General features: G+C 36.9%; 1 protein-coding gene across 2 annotated transcripts in view; it reads left to right on the forward strand.

The window, feature by feature from the left end:
- SPRED1 (sprouty related EVH1 domain containing 1) overlaps window positions 1-20,740 on the forward strand; it is a 61,392-nt gene that overhangs the window by 13,456 nt on the left and 27,196 nt on the right. For both annotated transcript variants that reach the window (XM_005479883.3, XM_074542781.1), the window contains exon 2: window positions 20,535-20,709. In XM_005479883.3, the coding sequence (XP_005479940.2) occupies window positions 20,535-20,709 (175 nt within the window). The remainder of the gene's footprint in view (window positions 1-20,534; window positions 20,710-20,740) is intronic.

The following is a 20,740-nucleotide window of genomic DNA, read 5'->3' on the forward strand; positions in this document are numbered from 1 at the left end:
ATCTGCTCTTAATTGAAGTGCTGTGTTTTCAGGCATGTAGAAGTTACTGAAATTGCTATGCCAGCTTATGGAGTTTTAATCTTTTGATGTAACTGGCTGTTCGTGCTTGATGGTAGAACTTGAAATTAGTCTTATCTATATGAAATATTTCAGCATCTGTGTACTGCATGGGTATTTCTTTTCTTGAAATCATTTGTCTCACAAGAACCAGGGTGAATAAGGTGATGAGGGAAAATGGTAAGCATGATGTTCTAGGGGAGAACTTAGCAGTTCAGTTTTGTTAGGAAATGCATTGAATTAGTGGTCATGTCAGTGTCAACTGCCTTCTTTCTGATGTGAAGGTGTTGTTTTAGCAGATAGAGAAGGGACTGGGAGGTGCTGGTGCTCTTGGGTTTTGTCCTTGATCAAGGACCTTGTGAAGTAGGGCCGAGATTGCCTGTGCTGCTTTCCTTCAGTCTCTGCAGTCAAGGTTCATTCATTAATACTTGGAAACTGGGTGGGTTTCTTGTTTGTTTGTTTCGTTGGGTTTTTGTTGTTGGGTTTTTTGTGTGGTTTTTGGTTGTTTGGGTTTTTTTTTAAGATGCTGGTTTATGCTAGATACAATTGAGGCACAAAGGATTTTTTGATTAAAAGTTAGGTACTTCAAAATTTGCCTGTGTATTCCACTTAAATGTATGTGCCATTTTTGTACACTAATCAAAATATCCTTAATGGAAATCATTTGAATTCAAGGAAATTCTAACTGGTTTTCTGGGCCAAGGTGATACTGACTGCAAATGTGAATTCATATGGGTTTGAGAGAGCTGCTGAGTGTTTTAAATTACATTTTTTGTGTTGTTGAACTAGAGTTAAATTATACCAGGTCTGGTGTTGCATGCAAGACTTCCTCAACTGTAAAATCTTTCTTCAAGGGTGGTTTATCTGTTAGATAAACCATTAGAGAGATGAAAGTATAGAATGAAAATAAGGGAAGGAGCACGGAAGGGCAAAAGTAAAGCTGCTGTAAGGGCTGGCTACCTGTTTCTACAAAATATAGTAATTTCTGTCCCCTAATTAGAACTGGATCTCCTGCCAAGACAGGTCTGCTGTTCCAGCTGGGGCTTGCAGTAGGTGGTATATACCATTCTTCTAATTCTCAATGGCATTGATGGAACCTGAAGCTACTTTTCTTTGCTCCTGACTATCCTTGTTAGAAGTTGACATGAAAGGCAATAGAGACAGTAAGACAATGCTGAAAGAAAAAAAAATAAAGACTAACAAGGAGAGAAATCTGGGCCCTAGTTTTAGGTATGCATCTAGAAATCAGGCAAACTGCTGGCATTAAATTTCTAAAATTATTTCAGATGCCTGTGTTGCTATTTGAGAACTCTTCTTGTAGCAGATTTTTAAGGTTTTTCATTGAAGTATATAGTACAGTGAGCATTAGAGTCCTTTATTAAGGCTGCTTCTCATTGTGAATTACTGCCCTGCTGCCCAGTGCATTGAGTTCTGGAAAAATACCTAGTAAACTCCACAGCCTAATTGATGTTCTGTTTGGCAGTGTTGGAAGCTATAGATAGTTTGTCTAAGAATTGCTTCCAGTCCTACCAGTGGTATCCATGGCACTAGTAAGAAAGCATTTTTAGGCAATTTTTATTGGCTTCACTTGTTAGATTTCTTGCTACTCTAAAAGAATGCCCAAACACTATTCTGAAACTTTAAAGAAAATGCAAAGAGAAGTTTAAATGTCTCTGTGGGCTATACAGCTGCCACTCTTTATATGAAGAATGACAGGCTTCACCAGAATGGCTGGCTCTTAAAGCAGGAGACCATGATGCTGAAACACATTAGAGCAATGTTATTTATATTCTGCCAAAAGCAATTATCTTGCAAGACTTATAAATATGTGTTAGCTTTTATGTGTGTGATAAACTCTACAGACTTCCAGAGAGATCTGTAAGTCTACTCAGAGTGATATATTTAAATTTTTGCAGGACTGAAGCCCAAGTGTTTGCATAAAAAGATGTTTCTAGTTGCAGGCATATGCTGATTATTCAGTAGTGTGGCAGGAGTGGTTGGGATTGGTCTGCTATGATTAGGATTGTTAGTATGCTGAGCTAAAGACTTTTATATTTAATAGTATTTGATAAGAGTGGTTTAAAGAAACCTGTCTGGATCCACTGGTATTTCTTTTCAGCAACAACTTCTATGCTCCCAAGGGCTCTTATCTATCCAAGTACCCCTATTTTTAATTTCTGTGAATCCTGTACTTTTTTTTCCCCCATAAAGATGTGTTGCTCCTTAAAAGTACCTTCAGTTAGCTACTTCAGGCCCTAAAACTGGCTTTGTTCTGTGCTGTCTTTTTGTCACCCAGTGACAGAAAATGAGCTCCACTGTTTGAGAGGAAAGGCCTGTGCTTTGGATCTTGGCTACCAAATAGAGCAGCTTTTCTGTTCACCCCACAGCTGTTGTTAATGTTTCATTCTGCAACTGCTAGAGGATGGGCAAGTAACCATCCTCATACGAGACAAAAATATAACTCCATTAGTCAGCTGGCGTGGGTTGTTGAAGCAAAAATGCAGGCAGTATTTTCTCCTGATGGAGAAAAATCCATCACATCCTATTAAAGTTGCCATTAGCTGACTATGGGGCAATGTACATTTCCTGAATTCATGATTGCCTGTTCTCCTTACTTTGATGGCTGTCTACTTTAAAACTTGTAATTTAGTCAAACTGTTCTAGGATCATGTTACATCTCTGGGGTTAATTTTATTTGACATATAATCTGTCTGGGAAAAACTCTTAAGAAATAATGATGTTTGATACTAACTGAACCTCAAATTTCTCACATATTGTAGTGTGAATTAGAGAACCTCATTCCTAAAGAAGTTCCATGAGATTTCTCAAATCTGTATTACCCTGTAGGACTTCTGAGATCGAGTATTTAAACTTGTTGCTATTAACAGAGACTTTTTAGTTTCTGTCAAAGATGACTTTGAGGGGAGGAAGGGGTTGTGATTTTATTTTGTTTGGGTTGTTTGGATTTTTATTTTTTACAGCTGTCTTCTGAAGGTTGAAAATGTGATAGGCTAGTGGCATTGCTGACATTCTCTTGCCAGTCAATATTCATTTTAAAGTTTAAGTGAGGGAAAGCTATAACCCTTCAATGTTTTTACACTAACATTTGAACCCTTTAAGGTTTTTGGATGTTTAATATTCATAACATGAAGTTGTGACCTAAGGCAGAACCAAGAAAATAAAAAGGTGCCATCTTTATTTTTCTTTTGTATTGTGGGAGTGTGACACTTCCATCATATCTACAGCAGTGTTTCCATGGAGGATGACTCCCTCTCTGAGGGAAATACATATGTGGTCAGGTTTCTTCTTAGTTTGGTGCTTAGGGATTTTGTTGAAATCCCTTATTTCTTTAATTGCTTATGTACTTTTTTTTAATGTAACGTGGACAGAGGGAAATGTACAATCTCTTAAATTGAGAGGGATGAATATTTAACCTTAACTTGAAGATTGATTTTTTTTTTTTTACAATAGCACTTCTGGTATTAGTGTATCAAATGTCATAGGTCATTGGTGGCAGGTTACAGGTGCATTAACACCTATGAGTTAAAGGCAAACTATTATGCAATTCCTATGCTGAGTGACCCATATCTATTTCCACGTTGTGCAGGATATTGATGATGAAGAAATTATGCAATGGAAAACTGGTTTAGTTTTGGTCTTTATTGCAATAATGTTTCAATATAGGCAGATCCTGGATGTATCTCCAGCTACTTGACAGTTCTTTGTCTCTGGTGGTTTTCATGTTTATTTAGGACAGGAAATCTGCAGCGCCTTCTGCTGCTTCAGTTTTGCTCCCTATTCCCTTACGTAAAGCAACTTCTTGTTCTCAGTAAGCTGTCTATGTGGTAGTAAAGAATTTAAGAACACAGCAGTGAGCAGAAAAGTTAAACAGGATGTAAAAATATAGTAAAATTAGATGACTGTGTTGTTATACAGATATAATGACTCCACTAGTTGAATTAAGCTAAAAAGTGAAAATGACATAGATCTAGCTGAGGGAATGTATTTTCTTTCAAGTCACTTGTTGCATGCTCATGTAGGTTGTATACCCTAAAATCTAATGTAAAAAATGTTGACAAAATTTTGTACTAATTTACAGAAGAACTTGGTTGCTGGGCTAAAAGCTGTTGTAAAATGCAATTATTAATTTATTAGATTGAAAATAAAATCTCTGTAAAAATAGTTTTTGACTTCCCAGAAAAGAACCTGAGTGGGATCCTATTTCAGTGTATTTGATCAGACAATTCCAATTTTACCAGAGTTAAACACAGGTTTCATGGATGTAAAGGCTGGGCCCTTTTGGGAATCCTATCAGCTCTTCACTGAGAGCAGTGGAATATCTCCTCAGGTGTTGCTTCTTGGAGTGATTTTCCTACTGGATTTTTGCAATTTGGTATTCAATAAAACTTTAATGCTTTTCCTTCATGAAAGGAAGATCCATTTTCACTACGTTTGATTGGCTGGTTTTGTCTAGCAGCTTCCAGACAGCCATCGAGGTTTCAGAGTGTAACTTTTCTCTCTAGTCTCAATCTCCAGCAGTGGGCTTATCCTCTGCATGCATTGCTCATCAAACAGGCACTGGTATTTCTTCAATACAGTAATTTTCTTTATGTCAAAGCCTTCCTGCATGCTAAGCAATACCTCTTAGTCTGATTTTTCTCCAGACCACTTGAAGCTGCATGTAGGCAGCTAGATAGAAGCTGAAGTGTGAGTATGGCCAGGGCTGCTCTTATCCTTGAAGTACCACTTTCTGTACTTCCTGCCTGTTCCATTAGGCCCAGATGTAGTAGCTGGTGTGTGTGAGCAGGCGCGTGGACGCTGCTGTCTGGAGGCTCTCGCTCTTACCTGCCCCTCTCCAGATTGCCTTGGGAGGAAGCTTGTTGTGCCTCTTACGGATGGAGAGAGATTGCCATATGGTCTGGTACAGTTCATGTACACAACTGTGATCCAGGAGAGGAAAGGCAAATTCCCAACCCCCCTACTGCTGTTTCAGAAAGGAACAGACAGGAGGAAGTAGGAGTGAGAACAGATTTCTGGATAGATTGGTAGGCAGTGGGGTGAATTCTTAGCACTTCCCACCAGAAGTCTATTCTAATAAGCGTCGGATTTTAACTCTGTGTATGCTGCTGAGGAAGCTGGAATATGAGTATGAAGAGTAAATGCATAAATAGACTTAAAGGGACAATTTCAGTTTAAAATCTTAAAAACGTTTCTTTCATATCTAAAACAAGGCTGTGGTGCTCTCAACCTCTACCTGGGTGAAGTTAATCATGGCTTGATTTTTTTTTTTTTTGTTTTTAACTTCCCTTTTTTTCAAACTCTACATTCAGCTGAATGTGTGCACTACTGGCTTCATCTAGAAAACACTGCTGTAGCAGTATCATACCTGAATGAGACTTTCCTAGGGTTCACACCTAGGAAATATGTGTATAAATAGACAGAGAGTGATTGAAATATGCCAAATGCAACAGAATTTTTTGTTGTTGTTTCTGGGTCCCTTAAAGCAAAGGGGTAATGTTCTTTGTTCCCAGAGTATACAGGAGGAACAAATGTCTAGGATATTGGTCATCAGTTTCAGTCTGATTTAAATCTTTAGTGCTTTACTGAGTTTAAGTAGTAAACAGGTAGTCTATTTAGAATGTAAAAACTTATGTAGACTATAGAACAACTTCTGTGGCTTTCCTGTGGATAAAAAAAATATTTTATACATAACATATGTCTCCCAAAATGAATATTTTCGATAAGTCTTTAAAAACCTATGCAAACCTATGAAACCTATGCAAACTATGCAAAATGATGAAATATCGTTTTGAGCTGCATAGTTGACATTCACAGCCTGGGCCCTAGACCTAAGGGGCTCATGACTGAAGGTAAGTTGGGGCACTGATCCATCAGAACAATCTTTTTGGGAGGATGGGTTTTCTGTTTTGGTTGCACAACTAGTTTTCTTTACAGTTGTATACTGATTTAAGTTAACACAAAGGAGGTAGGAGAATTGTACCCCAAGACTGAAGAAGAAAGGAGTAGGAATTCAGGCTGGATTTAGTTGCAGAGGTTTACCTGCTTTCCATTATCCCATAAAAGCAAATAATTTTTGCTGCAGACCTACAGATGCTGAATCACTGATAGAGTTCTGCATTTATGGCTGCTCAGTCATCTCCTATGAATAACATCTTGCAATTAATAAGGAATTCAAAAAATGAGAGATCTACGTAGCATTTATGTGCTATGCATAGTACAGTGTACTCCTGTCACATACCCGCTCAGTGGAGCAACACCCTTTAATTTGTCTCCTGGAGATGCATCATCTGTCTGTGTCAAAATGCTTACATGAGTGCAAGCTTTGCTTTTGAGTGCCAGTTTACTGGAACCCAGTGTTAAAGTTTCAAATCCATGGATTCTGTGTTATTTCCTTGCATTCTCAGCAAATGCTGAATAACTTCTTGTATGAACCAATCCTTATTAAAGGATGAATAGCTGCAAAACTTGTACAGTTTTCATGTTTGGGACTTTTTTTTTTCTTCTTCCTCTGTTGTGGAGAGGAGATTTGTATTTCCTCTCCCTTATGTGCTTGGCATAATAATGCAGGAGCACGAGCAAGGGGGGCAGGGGGGAAATGTTTACAAGCAACAGCGGTTCATTATGCCAGTAGTACTGTGGTTGGAAAATGCGTTTTACTAATAAATTGACTAATCTCAATTTCAAGTGTCTCCTTAACAAGTAGTTAGTTAGCAGCCTGGTCACTTCATCAGTTTTGTTTTTCTTTATTGTGAATGAATGTTTTGTAGCAGAAAAGGTTCTGTTGCCAAATGAATTTTTCTAAGTTGTTTTTAAAAAAACTTTTCTGTTGTAAAACTTTTCCTGGGTAATATTTCCGTGAATATTGGTGACTATGCATCAGAGAAGCTGTGGTCATGAATCACTTCAGGCAAATCACATTTGTTTGCTGTATATTAAACAGAGACTGCTATAATTCCTTTCCAGTGAAAAGATCCAGACTGAATACTCCTAACCATTCCTGAGGAGGTAGTTTGCATTCAGACTTCTAAATTCATACAGTATGACTACTATCTTTAGTGCTAATTTATTGTAAAATTATTGGTTTATTAGTATAAAAGTTTGGCCATATATGTTGTATCAATGTTTTAACGTGCAGAAAGGTAGTACTCATTTCTGTTACATGGCTGGAAATATTAGGTTTTGCATGAATTAATGATACACAGATTTAAAGCTACATGCAGGTTATATGTGCTTTTAAATACATCACATCATCTTGTGATGTATTTTCAATTGTATTTCTTGAAAATTGTTTCTCTCAACACATTAAGGGATGAACTTTTTAGTGTTCAGAATCCCTATTTTCTGTGCTGCCAGAGTTAATCCCTTTGCACCTTCTGGAATCAAGGCTGCTTTCCCTTTGTGTATTCAGTCATTACATAAAGGAAGTGGTTTGATTTGTTAGCATATAAACTGGGCTTAACTAACACAAGGAGGGCCAAAACCTCTCACAGCAAGGATTCAGAGAAAGAACTTTTTTTTTCCATTACTTTTTTTACATGCTTGGTCCTCATAATTTCTCACATATGAAGTCAAAAAAATTGATTATTAGATGTTCTCTTTATGCTTATACTGCAGAAAAAGGTCAGATATGCCAAACTTTGTGACTTAAATCCTGAGTGTTCATATTGTTAATTGTGTCCTAATCTCAAAATACATGTGTAATGTAGATAAGCAGGCAAGCTCCAACTGGGCTGTAATTTACTGATCAAGGCTGGATAATTGTTTTGGATTGAAGATGCTCTTTCTTCTGGATTATTCTTGATTCACATCAGCCTTCTCAATGTTGATCACTGCAGAAGCAGTGGAGAAAGCGCATGTAGAAATAAATGGTCAGGGCAAGAGAAGGATGGAGAGCGCTTCTGGCAACAGTGCCAGATCACATTACTTGGAAGTGCTTAGAACAATAATGGTAGTGCAGGTATGTGAGCTGGCCTGGATTTATTAGCAGAAGATAGTGTAGATCTGTCAGTAGCTTTGTGTTCTCTCACAAGTCTCTGTTAAAGTACCTCCTGAGATCATGCTGCAGAGAATAGTTTCAGAAAAGATTAAAAGAAATCTGATTGCTCTGCATTTTCAGCTCTCTCTGCTTACTCATTGGAAATGCTTCTTAAAACCGTTCTTTCCACTTCTTCATGATGTTTGCCAGTTTTCCACCTGTTGAAAGTGTTAATATGGTATAGATTTTGATACAATAACTTATATTTGCTGGAAATTACTTGATATGCAACTTAAAATGAAAAATTTCTATCTTACTCTTGGTTTTTTAATAGGAACCAATCTAACCAATTTTTTCCTAACTTAAATTTGGCTGCAAGATTTCATAGTGCCCTTTTAGTCCAGAAAAAAAAAAACTCCCAGTGTATTATAGAAAGCCATAGCATAACAATTGCATGTCATACAATGATGTGTATTGTGATTATGCTTGTCATTGATGAAGGGCACCTAGTTTTTCCTCATGACTGCTTCTTGTTTGGGAAAAGGAGATACTGTTTTCTTTCTCTTTCCTACTTCTTCTGCATCCCTTATTTTATTTTTCCTCTCCTGTTTTTCTTCTCCTTCTTTTTTTCCCTCTCCTTTTTTGTTTCTCCACTACTGTTATTTACTTGACAGCAGACAATCTATACAAACCATATTTCCCCCTCTCCCCCCCCAATCTTTTAATGTCGCTGACTTTTGAAACATCTATTACTTCATTTTGGTTACTTGACTTCTGGCATTTTAGCTCCTCTTCTTCCCCTTAAGTAACACTTTGCGCAATCCTTTTTTTTTTTTGTGCTTCCTAAAGAAACAACTGTGTCAGCTGTTTTTTGTTTGTTTTTTTTTAATCTTTTTAGGTAGAATACGCAGTATTAGGTTTTTACTCAGTCTTCTGTGAAAATGCCTCATATAGATGGTTGAATTGAGTACTGGGCACACAACACTTCCCAGTCAACACAGGGGTGAAGAAAACAAGGATGACCTACAAGGATGTAGCTACCTAAATCCTATCTAAAAGTGCAGTGCCAGTTCTAAAATTCTTATACTCAAATAATCACTTCTCTCTATCAGTATTACTATTTCTAAGAATGTACTGGCTAAAAAACTCTTATCCATTCCTCCCAAAGTTATTGAACTTACAGGGAAATGAATCTGTCTAGGAATTGCTGCATGACTAGAGAAGAGTCTTTCTTCTCTTCCAACTCAATTTAATTTCTTGATAATTGAACAGCCAAATTTAAGAAGCAGAGCCCTCAAAACCACTATTTTACATCCTGTATGTAAAGCTCATATGTGATAAATGCATTCCCTAATGTTGGGTTTTGAGCAAAATGCACAGAATTCTGTCAGATGAACATGTGTGATGCAGCTGATACTTGAAGTCTAAATTCCTAAACAGTGAACATTTTAGCTCAAAATTTAGAGATTGTTAGCACCACCAAAGTTACTTGTAATATGCTGTTGGTCTTTCAATTTTGCTTTTCAGCATGCATAATAAAATGTTGATTGCTTTTCTTCAACTGATAAAACAGTTAATGACTTCTCTGCCTTATTTGAATTACTTGGACAGTATCCTTGCAGATAAAAGTACTCAAAATTCATTGTTGTTTATAATAAAGGAAAATTATTTGTAATCCTCACTGTTTTGATAGTAGACCCTGTCCTTAGAGTATAAATATAGAAGGTCCTTCTGTTGCTGCAGTAAGAGCAAAGATCTGTAACAAAACACATGGGTACTAATGAAAGAGCCAAAGTGAAATCCTTGAGTTTGATCTTCTCCATCTACACCTATTTTTCTGTTATACCAGTTTAATTTCTCCTTATTTTTTTGAATATGTAATGTCTTCAGTCTCTCTAAGCAGCTATTTAATTTTCTGGTTGTATTTCTTCAATTATGTACCCATGATTCATTTCCAATACTGTTAAATGCAAAGACACAAATATTTTTGGAATGGCTTCATGTATATCTCATTAATTTAGTAAAGTTTTTTTAGTTTTGTACTTTAGCCTATATTTTATAAAGTATTAGACTTTATTTTGTATAATAAAATGGGAAAATGCCATTCAAAACATTTTTAGAGTGGATAGCAATCAGCTTTGTCTAGTAAAGCTGCAACATTGATGTCAGAGCTGCAGCAGAAAAAAAAATCTGCTTAGCTGTTCCTATGTGACGTTTTTGTCTCATAGATTGACTGCAGCTGAAAGGCTGTTGTTTCGCTCCTTGCTTGGATTCTGCTGTCTAAAAACTGTTTTGAGCTTGCATTGCACAATGTTGCACTTGCTTTCTTGGTACTCTAATCATGAATCTTGTGCAGTTTGACTTAGCTGTCTCCATCACCTTTTTCAGAATTTCTTCCACAGGTTGAAGTTCAACCCTAATTTATCATAGAATGATTTGCTGTCAAATGGAGCCCAGAGGTCATCTATGGAAGATTTGGGCAGGGGCATCTTCCACTAAACCAGGTTGCTCAAAGCCCCATCCAAGACAGGCTTGAACACTTCCAGAAATGGAACATTCACCACTTTTGTGGGAAACCTGTTCCTGTGCCTCACCACACTCCCAGTGAAGAACTTCTCCCTAAAATCTAAGCCTATCCTTCATCAGTTTAAGGCCATTATCCTTCTAATGGCATTAATGGTTTTAAAAGTCCAAAAAAGAAACAAGGAGATGTGATTATAACACTAAATTATCTCTTCTCAGCATTTCTGTTGTAACCCTTTGTTTAGAGTTTTGTTGTTGCCAAAACAAGGAAAATGTATCTGGTGGATCCCTTTTAAGTTTCTGAATAGACAGCGACTCAGTGATTTTTGTGGGAGTTCTCATGACTATCATTTATAAAGTGGGAATTTTTTCTTATTTTGGTTTAGTACATATTTGGTGAGGAAGGGGAATGCATGTGTACTCCTTACTCTTTTTCTGTGCAGTTGCTTACAAGTTTCTAAACTTCTCTGGAAAAGCAGCAAGTAATGGAATTTATATAATCTTCATTTTGAACTTAGAGGCCTTGCAGTGCCTGGTTATTGCTTGTCTGTGTTATGTTCATACACCACCCATGTATTCAATACAGGCAGCTTTTTGTAGAAACTTGTGAAGAATAATACTTTAGCAGTAATTGGAATGGGGAATATAGTAAACCAAGGCTTAGTTATTTTTTGGGATGTTTTGTTAAAATTCCTGTGTTCTCACCTTAGGGCCTGTGGGTCACCTATTTCTGTACTTAGACTGCTAATTATTACTGATATTATCGAACATAATAATACAATTACATAATGGCTATGTAAGTTACATTATTCATGTGGATGTATGACAAATATAAAGGGCATACCATTGAAACATTTTGTATAATCTTATTAATTTTTTTTTCTGGTTTGATGGACTATCATAATAGAAGTATTTGCATTTGTCTTTCACTTGTTTATTTCTGTTTACTTCCTCTCTCTGAAATATTCATGGTTTGTTAAAACTACAGAAAAGACTGGTCCAAGCCATGAAATGTGGTGCTGTGTAGCAAGGAAATGGTAACTTCTTTTTTTGGTCAGTGAACATACACCTTTAAAAAGGTTCTTCAAGTCCACAAGCTTCTTTCTTAAGGCTCATTTGGACTTCCTATTTTACTTTGGTGTTGTTAAGCATGTGGCAGTTTGGTTTGTAGTCTTTCTGTTTTGTTAGTGCAGACGTTAATGATTTGTCCATTTGCATATGTTTGAAACTTCCTTTTGGATGTTTCCTGTTTTTTTATTATGTTAAAAGGAGAAATTTAGCATTAGGGATTTTCTTAGAATATAATTTACTTTGCAAGATGACTTTGATGTTATGTGGTTAAAGTCCTTGAAAAGCCACATCAAGGTAAATGTTAAGACAAGCTTTAGATTTAGCAGTATCAATGAATGATGCTGCAGTTTCAATTCACACGGGTTTAACCACGTGAATGTTTCTTGTATGCAATATTCATTAGCAATCTCAGAGCTCAGCAGGGCTGCTTGAGTATTTTTATAAGTGTGGATATGCTTTATTTGGTTCCAGGTTCTGTTCCTTTTCTGTGCAGGCTGAGTGGGAAATGCATGCCAGAAATGACCTGTACCTTTTAGAAATTTCTTTTAATGTGGTAAGAATAAAATTTAGATTTTGTGCTTGCCTACCTAATATCAAGTACTATTTTAGGCGAATAAGCTCAGTAGATCTGATGCTTTTTTCTTCCATAATGCATTGCCAAAAGTTCAAGAGTATGTAGCAGTTCACCCCCTAAGCTCTGTACACCAGCAAGCACCTCTGAGCTTCATTGGATGATGCTCATTACAGGTGCTGTCTGGCCCAAAGGCTCTGTAGTCCAGGATGACCTGACAGAAATTCAGGCAGGGTAAATACAAAAAGTCTGTGATGATGTTTTCTGACCTGTTTGTGAAACTATAACAGCTTTGTCCTTTATTTTTGCTATATAAATACTTAGGTGGAGGAAAATAATAGCTATCTGAGCATTTGTGGAGTTCTATTCCTAAATACAACAAGCACTGGGATAAAAAGTACACAGGTGCTTGTTTGAAAATAATATACTTAGTATAGTCTGTTGTACCTTAGGGTAGTTAAAATTGTTTATAAGGAATGTGTTAGTTACCTTCATCTTATTTTGGTGGTCTAGAACTTTATTACAAAATGGCTTGTTGATTAATGTATTCACACCTGTTATCAGGGTTTCCAGTCCTGAAATCCATAACCTCAGTGGCTAGATGGCCAGCTTTGACAATGAGAGTGATCTAATTGCACTTGCATACTTCATTCTCAGAATTTGTGAGCAAATAAGACTGGAGGACAATGGCTGTGAGAGAAGAGAGAATTCTGACCTGTTCAGATATAAGTATTACCTAAAATCTTTCCATAGGTTGTTACCCTAAATTGTAGTAGTCCCAGGAAAATGAAAAGTGCAACTGAATCTGCAAGCTTCACTTTTAAAAAAAAATCTAGACTGGATGGTGTTGTCTGATGAAATTTACTGGAAGTGTCAAGTTGTCTTAGTTTCAGTGGAATCTGCCTTAGGCTGCAGACTTGTGCGTGTTTGCTGAGGAGCTCAAGAAAATGAAAAGCTTGTGTTCCGTCGTTTCTTTAGATGTTTCTTTGTTTTTGCCAGGTTGGAAAGAAATGGTAACTTTTCTCACTAAAAACACCCAAACTAAACCTCTTTCTTTTGTTTCATTTGTGAGCTTTTCCATCTTTCTCTATACGTTTCCATGGTAAGCAAATCAGAATTAATACATGGCATCGGTACCCAATAGCTTGGTAAGAAACAAGTAATGATTTCACAGAATTAAAAGAGGGTACAGACAGTTCTGTGCTATAAATGGAATGAAGAGATTCCTGTGGATCTTCAGAAATTCTGAGGTGAGGAAGAAGTAAAAACTATGAGAATATATGCAGAGAAAGGAAGAAAGGCTAGAATAGCGAGTGGGTATTTCTGGAGTTATGGCTGTCAGCATTTAAGAATGAGGCAAATTTAGGATTTTCTGGAAGAAAACCCATTAAACCTGGAAGGTACATGAGTACCAGGATCTGACCACTTGAATCATGTTACCCATCTGCCTAAAACTGGATGGAATTTAATTCAGATGTCCTTGGTACTGGCAGTCCTCTGTTGTGAACAGGCAGCTGTGGAAGTGATGAAAAGGCATCTTCCATGTCCACCTTATCACATAAACCACTGCAAAGGGAAATTACATATTATATGCTATTTATTTAGTTCTGCTGCATGTGTCCAAAACCTGTAGAACCACCTTCAAATGCTGCCTTGAGTCTTTTTAATTTTTGTGGGGAAGGGTAGAAAGAAAAATAAGTTTGTTTGGGTTTTTTATTTAGGCCTTCAGAAGGAAGTTTCTTTAAAAGGAGTAGAATCCAAGTGTGTGTTTATCTTTAGTGTGATAAATATTGCTTCATTTAATCAACCCTCATAAATGTCATACTGAAGTAGTAGAAACTAGCTACAATTATCAAAGAAGAGAAAATGCTGGGGAACAGGGCTAAAATGTTTTTCATACAAACGTCAAATAAGTACTTTATATGTCATTTTGATGGGTTTCAAATCTTAACAGCTTCTCTATTCTTCATATGTTCTTGTGCTTTGCAAAAGAGCTTACAGCTGCAGCCTTTCTTTCTTGCAGCATTGATTACTTTACATGGACATAAATCTTAGATTGTCTGTATTCAAATAGGAACACTATAACCCTATTCCTACTTTTATTTTTTTTAATTATTCTTATATTGTGTCCAAAAGAACACTTCATGAGAGCAATATAATTTGTTGACACTTGTTCATTTGTGTCTCATTTCCTCTTTTGAATTGTAGGTGCACTGTTAAACAGCTTGTTTCATGAGCCTCTTCTACTAAATAATAATTTTAATAATGTGGTTTTGGCTCTTTCAGGATACCAGTTATCCCTTGCTTTTGTAATACTGGCTCCCATGTAGCTTTTTCCTTTTACCATTTTGGGTTCAAGCTATTTTGTTTGGTAGCTCAGGTTTCTGTAAATAGAATTTCTTTTTGTTGTTTTGTTTCATTTTATTGGTTTTTGGGGGTTTGTTATTTGAGCAGCAATGTTCCATTCAGGTTTTTTGACAAAATCTGAAGCTCTTCAGTAAATCAGTGTGGTTACCAATATCCTAAATGTAACAGCATTTGTCTGTAGTTCCTTCTAGAAATCCATGTCTTTCTTGCTAAACTTCTCAAAGAAATAAACTTCCTAGGCATTGTAGCCGTGCACATTTGCTGTTTATTGTGAGGAATACTCTTGCCTCTTTTTAAAGGAGAAAATCTGACAAGTATTGCATTCTAGCAGCGTAAGAGTTTGGTGTATATTCTGATTTGTTGGTGTAATTTTGAGAGGAGGAAGGTAACAGACATTTTAAGCAAAGCCTCATTTAGTAACTGTTATTATAGCAATATCCTCTTCATTAAAAAATCAGAACATACTCTGTCATACATTTTCTTGATGTAAATTATGTCTTCTTTAGCACTTGTACTACATTTGCATCTCCTTCTGTTTTAGCTAAGTCATTAATATTTTGTGTCAGTGGCACTCATTCTCTAAACCTTTAGTAACAAAGGGCTTATAACCTCAGCAGTGTACCCACAAAATCATCTGGTATTGGTGACATTATTTTTCTTTCTATGTCGAGTCAATACTCAAAAAATGCTATCTGCAAGCAGAAGAGACTTCAGCTTAGTGGTCTGACAGTACCTTTTGGTGCGTGGACATGCATGTACTCATGAGCACTTCTCCAGCTGGGAATCATAAGGTCTTCTGCTAAGCTACTTGGATAATAAGAACCATAAAAAGCCAATGTATGCTCTTTTGGTAAGACGACAAACACAAAAGTATATTGCAGCAGAAGTTGGAGGGACTAAAGTATGTGTGTAAAATGCCAGTCAAAGGTAAAGAGCCTTGATCCATGACCATTTCACATTTGGAGACCAGCCTGGAGCTGTTACGTGGGTGCCAGCAGAGATAGTGCAATTTCATAGCAGAGTGTGTCATGATTTTTCAGAATGCCTTTTTTTTTCCCCTTAGCCTTGTCAGAAGTGTTTAAATAGCTGTTTGCACAGTGACAACTCTTGCTTCAAAGTATCATGAATTCTTCTAAATTAACCCATATATTCGTGTATTGTATTTATGAAGTTGTATTTTAATGAAATTGGTGTGCTTTGAAATATGATACTAAAGAAAAGAAAGAATAATTGAGATTGGAGGACATCTCTGGTTGTCATGTTCCCGGCTGCTCAAGGAAGGAAGGGTCACCTAAATCTGCTCACCTGGGACTGTGTCCAGGTGGATTTTGGAACTCTCCAAGGATGGAGACTCCACAATTTCTCTGGATAACCTGTGTCAGTACTCAGGTACCCTCACAGCAAAGAAGTGATTGCTTATGTTCAAATGGAACTTCTGTGTTTCAGTTTGTGTTCATTGTCACTGGGCACCACTGAAAGGAGCCTCTGTCTCTCCTCTTTGCACTGTCTATTCTCCCTTGAGCTGTTTGTGTACACTGATACCCACAGGTCTTCTCTTCTTCTGCCTGAGATGTCCCAGCTCTCTCAGCCTTCCCTCGTATGATGGATGGTTCTGTCTCAATCATTTTTGTTGCACTCTGCTTCACCCGCTCCAGGGTCTGTCGCTTGTGTACTGGAAAGCCCAACCCTGGACAGAGCTCTCCAGGTGTGGCCTCTGTAGGGCTGAGTAGAGACAGAGGATCGGCCTCTGTGACCTGCTGGTGTAATTGTTGGCCTCCTTTGTCTCAAGGACATGTTTTTGGCTTGTGTTAAGCTTGGTGAAAATGAAACTTGAGGTCCTTTTCTTCAAATCTGCTTTCCAGTATTGAAAGAAATTTTAATTTTAAATATTTTTACCAAAGCTGAAAGAGTCAGTTTCTCTTATGGTTCAGTTTATAACTCCATTTGCAGATTCAGGTTTCTCGATGGTAATGGTAGTAGCTGTATAGTACTAAAAAAAAAAGAATTTGCAATTACAATACAATCACTTTAAGCAACATTTCTGAAATCATTTTTGTTTTTCAGTCCCATATTAAAATAGAAATGTGCAAAATGCAGTGTAAGTAGAAGAATGGCAATGTTTAATATGAATTAGGAGAGAAAAGACTTGCATACTGTTGAAACTAGGTTAAAATATATGTAAAGCAACAAGATGGCTGCTTCCCCACTATCCCCAGCATCTCTTCCCCTTTTTTACAATTGTGTTCCTTCCCCAGCCACCAAAAGCAGGTTTGTTCCTTAGCTGCAGAGCTGAAGGTCCCTCTTGGCCAGTGATGTGCCTCCTGCACTTGCACAATGGTTTAGTCATCCAGCTTACAAGTCAGTTTGGGCCCAAGAGCACTGCAGTGATAGAAACACACACGGACTGTAGGTCATATTTTTCCTGTTCACTTACGATTTATAACCTTTTGATTTTACCCCTAATGCTTTCTTAGACTGCTTAATTCACCCCACTTCAGATTTTGATTTTGGTATAATAATCTTCATTTGATTATAATTTTAGAATGAAACTTCACACAACATATTTATTATGCGGTCTTAAAATTGCTTTGTTTCAGGTTTACTAGCTATAGTACTCAGACACATGCTGTACTCTTCAGTAAGTCTTCACTGCTAGAGGGAAAAAACAGTGTAGATAACCTCTTTTTTTCTCTTTCTCCTTTATTCCAATTTATAATTCCCTTTAATCACATTAGAATACCATACTCTTATCTCCTACCTGAGGCACTCAGTTGTTAGAGAGATCTGTTTCCTCACTTATTAAAAAGTAAAGACATCTTTTATTAAAAAGTAAAAGATCTTGGATTTCAAGTGTCATTGTCCCCAGTCTTACTGAACCTCAGTACTGATTTTAAGAAAGCAGCATGCTCCTTTGTCCAGAATACCATTTCCTTTAAACCTTGCTCTGCCTCAAGAATTTCCAGTGGCCACAACCAAAACCAGGGAGCCTCAGGAAAGGTTGGCAGTACAGTAGCTTTGGTCCTGCTGTTGCAATGCTGCCTTCATGCTCCATTTCACACTCTTATGGCAGCTTTGGTAAAAGGCTTTGTAAGAGCAGTGCTCAACTGATGGCTCTGCTTGGCTTTTCTTTTGTTCAGGTATTCCTGATAGAGCTGCTAACATGCAAGAGTAGGTAAAAACCCTGGGCTGTGTTAGGAAAACACTAGAGCCTTGTCTGCCCTTTTTCCCACTGCTAAGGTACACCAGCAGTTTAACCATTTGTTCTAAAGTTCCCAAGAGTAGATGGGGCTATAATGCTTACACACACAGGACTTCCAAGTGCTTTTGTAGTGCCAATAGTGTGACATGCAGATCCTGTTTTGTTTGCAGAGGATTTTGGAAATGGGAATCATTTATAGGTCTTGCTGCTGCATTCTGGTTAATTGCAAACCAGCTTGTGTTGTTGCTAAAAATAGCTATATTTGTTACCAATTGTGAGTTCCATTCAAATACAAAAAAAATAATTTTAAAACAACCACCAACAGAAACATAAAGCTAAAAATCTTTTTGTAGACTTTGGCATTTTTGCAAGCACAAAATTTGTCCACAAGGATGGTTATATGGATCTACAGGATGGTTATATGGAAAAACTGGCTAGTTTCAATTTAAAAGATTGTTCATTAAATATTACCTTTTGGAGAATGTTATTTTGCACTAATGCAGTGGATTTGATAGTAGTTTCTAAAATATTTGAAAGGCTAAATGTTTAAAACATTCATTTGGAATATATGAAAAGCAAATCTAAGGATTATTAACTAGACCAGACTAAGCATCTCAGTGTAGGATGGGGGAAAAACCCCAACACTGACAGAGAACTGTATTGAATGGAAGTAGCTTAAGCCTCTGTCTTTGCTTCTTAGCAGTTCTTGGAAAGAAAATGTATGTGGAGTGTGAACTTCCATTTTAAGAAAAAATTAATGTTGTAGGTTTTTCTCATGTAGCCTAAGGGAAGTTCTCCTTAACTGAATTCTTGCTGCAGTCGGTTGATATACAAATAAAAGCTCTAATATTCAGATTTGCAGCCAAATTTATAGAGTGAAAAACTTAAAAGCTAAATTTGTGGCTCACTTAAATCGAGAATACAAACACAGTGTTTAGGCTTAACCAGTTGTTACATCCAATTTCTTACTGGTTTAGAGGAGAGTCCTGGTGTCCTCAGTTTCTGTCAGAAGAGGCTCCTCTGAGAGGAATGGGATGAGACTGCCTGTGTATGAAGTGCACAGCTGCAGTCTGACCTTAGCTGTGAGCGAAACACAGTGATAGAGACCAGCGAATGAGTGATTCAACTTTCAGTAATATTATTCAGCATTGAGATGCAGCCAGTTGTGTTTGCAGGTATTGAAATTGTGATAGATGCATACCAGGAAGGATTGGATTTTTCTTTATTATATTTCTCAGCTCTGTTTGAGTAGTTTACTAAAAGATGTTGGTAAAGAAATGGTGAGCAACGTTGACTGAACATCATTTTAACTGTGAGATTTAGAGATAGGAGGGGGCTGTGCTCAGAGGCAGCAAACTAAATACAGCTGCCCACAAGCTAAAAATTTATAGTCTTATAAAATTTTCCATTTTACAAACCATTATGTACTTAGGCTTTACATGCTTGCAGCAAAATTCTTATATATATGTGTGTGCGTTTGTGTGTGTATATATATATGCACACAAGTGAATCATATTTATGAATCATGCATGTGTGTGAGAATGTAACATATTAATTATGCAAAAAAGCCTACCTTTGTTATTTTTGGGATTTTTCAGGGGGATGGTGGAAATAAAGCAGTGATCTTTTAAAAGTGCAACAGCTTCATTAATAGTTTTATCTCAAATATAGAAGGAACAACTTTGATCTCTTTTAATGTTTCTTCTTCAGCCCTTAAGTTTGACATCACTGGTGCTAAGTGGCATAAATACTTAAACCCTCAATCAGGAATATGTTGCAAAAAGATAATACCTTATTTTAAGGTAGTGAAATGTTCAATCAATCATCAACTACTACATTCATCCAGTAAACTGTACTTCAAATGTAGCCTCTTATCATTGGCAAACCATGGGGTTTTCCAAGTGATATAGTGGCAAATTCATAACCAAAACTAAAAGTTTTCATTTAATTTAAAAGAAAAAACTAAGAGCAGAGAAAGAGGGAAGTGACCAAAACCTCTTTTTCCAATACTCTGGAGTTTGGCTTTTAAGTAATGACATGGTAATAATTTGTTTATTTTATAAAAATACTAAATGATGGAAAAATGTTAGATTGTAAAGTTACAGCAATTTTACACACGATACAAATACAGGAGAGAAGCAGCAAGTAGATACTGCAAATGTGGATCTTAAGTAGTTGTAACTGGTCCTGTTTTCAAACTCCACCATGTGTGTCCTGAACTGCCCTTGCAAAGAACAAGTTATATGCATGGGGAGGAGGGATGGATGAAGGGAAGCAGAATTTCTGGCTAGAAGCCTGTTCTTGTTTAGATTTCAGTGACAGAAGGCCTGACCTCTTTCTGTTTTCTTAGTCTCTTTTCTGTGCAATTTCATGGTGGTTGACTGGCTTCATGATTAGTCTAAAATAAATCAGGAGTTGGTTCGTAATCGCTTTCCTGCCCTCTAGCTAGATCATTGAGTGTAAAGTTTTTGGAAGAATATGAGTTTTGGTTTGTCAATTATGTTCTCTGGTTAAGCCTCTTTACAAAAAAATCACTACCTCTGTGAAGTCCTAATAAAGGCACAAAAATATAGAGGAACATTTTTTAGAGGGTGATCTTAAATTGTGTTCTTCTAGGTGATGTTTGTGGAAAGACAGTGCTAATTATTGTGATCTTGGTTGTGGGTTTGTTGGTTTGTTTTGTTTTTAACTTGGCTTAGGTTTTACTAGACTTTATGGAAAACTAATGTCTTCTTTTGCTTCTCTTTCAGTAATAGTTATGCACGAGTGCGAGCTGTGGTGATGACCCGGGATGACTCAAGTGGTGGATGGTTACCACTTGGAGGGGGTGGACTAAGCTGTGTCACAGTCTTCAAAGTCATTCCCCAGGAAGAGAATAGCTGTGCTGATTTTCTTATCCATGGAGAACGACTCAGGGATAAAACGGTAACAATTTTTATCTATTAAATGAGATGCT

The sequence above is a fragment of the Zonotrichia albicollis genome, chromosome 6 (assembly GCF_047830755.1).
Source record: "Zonotrichia albicollis isolate bZonAlb1 chromosome 6, bZonAlb1.hap1, whole genome shotgun sequence".
NCBI lineage: Eukaryota > Metazoa > Chordata > Aves > Passeriformes > Passerellidae > Zonotrichia > Zonotrichia albicollis.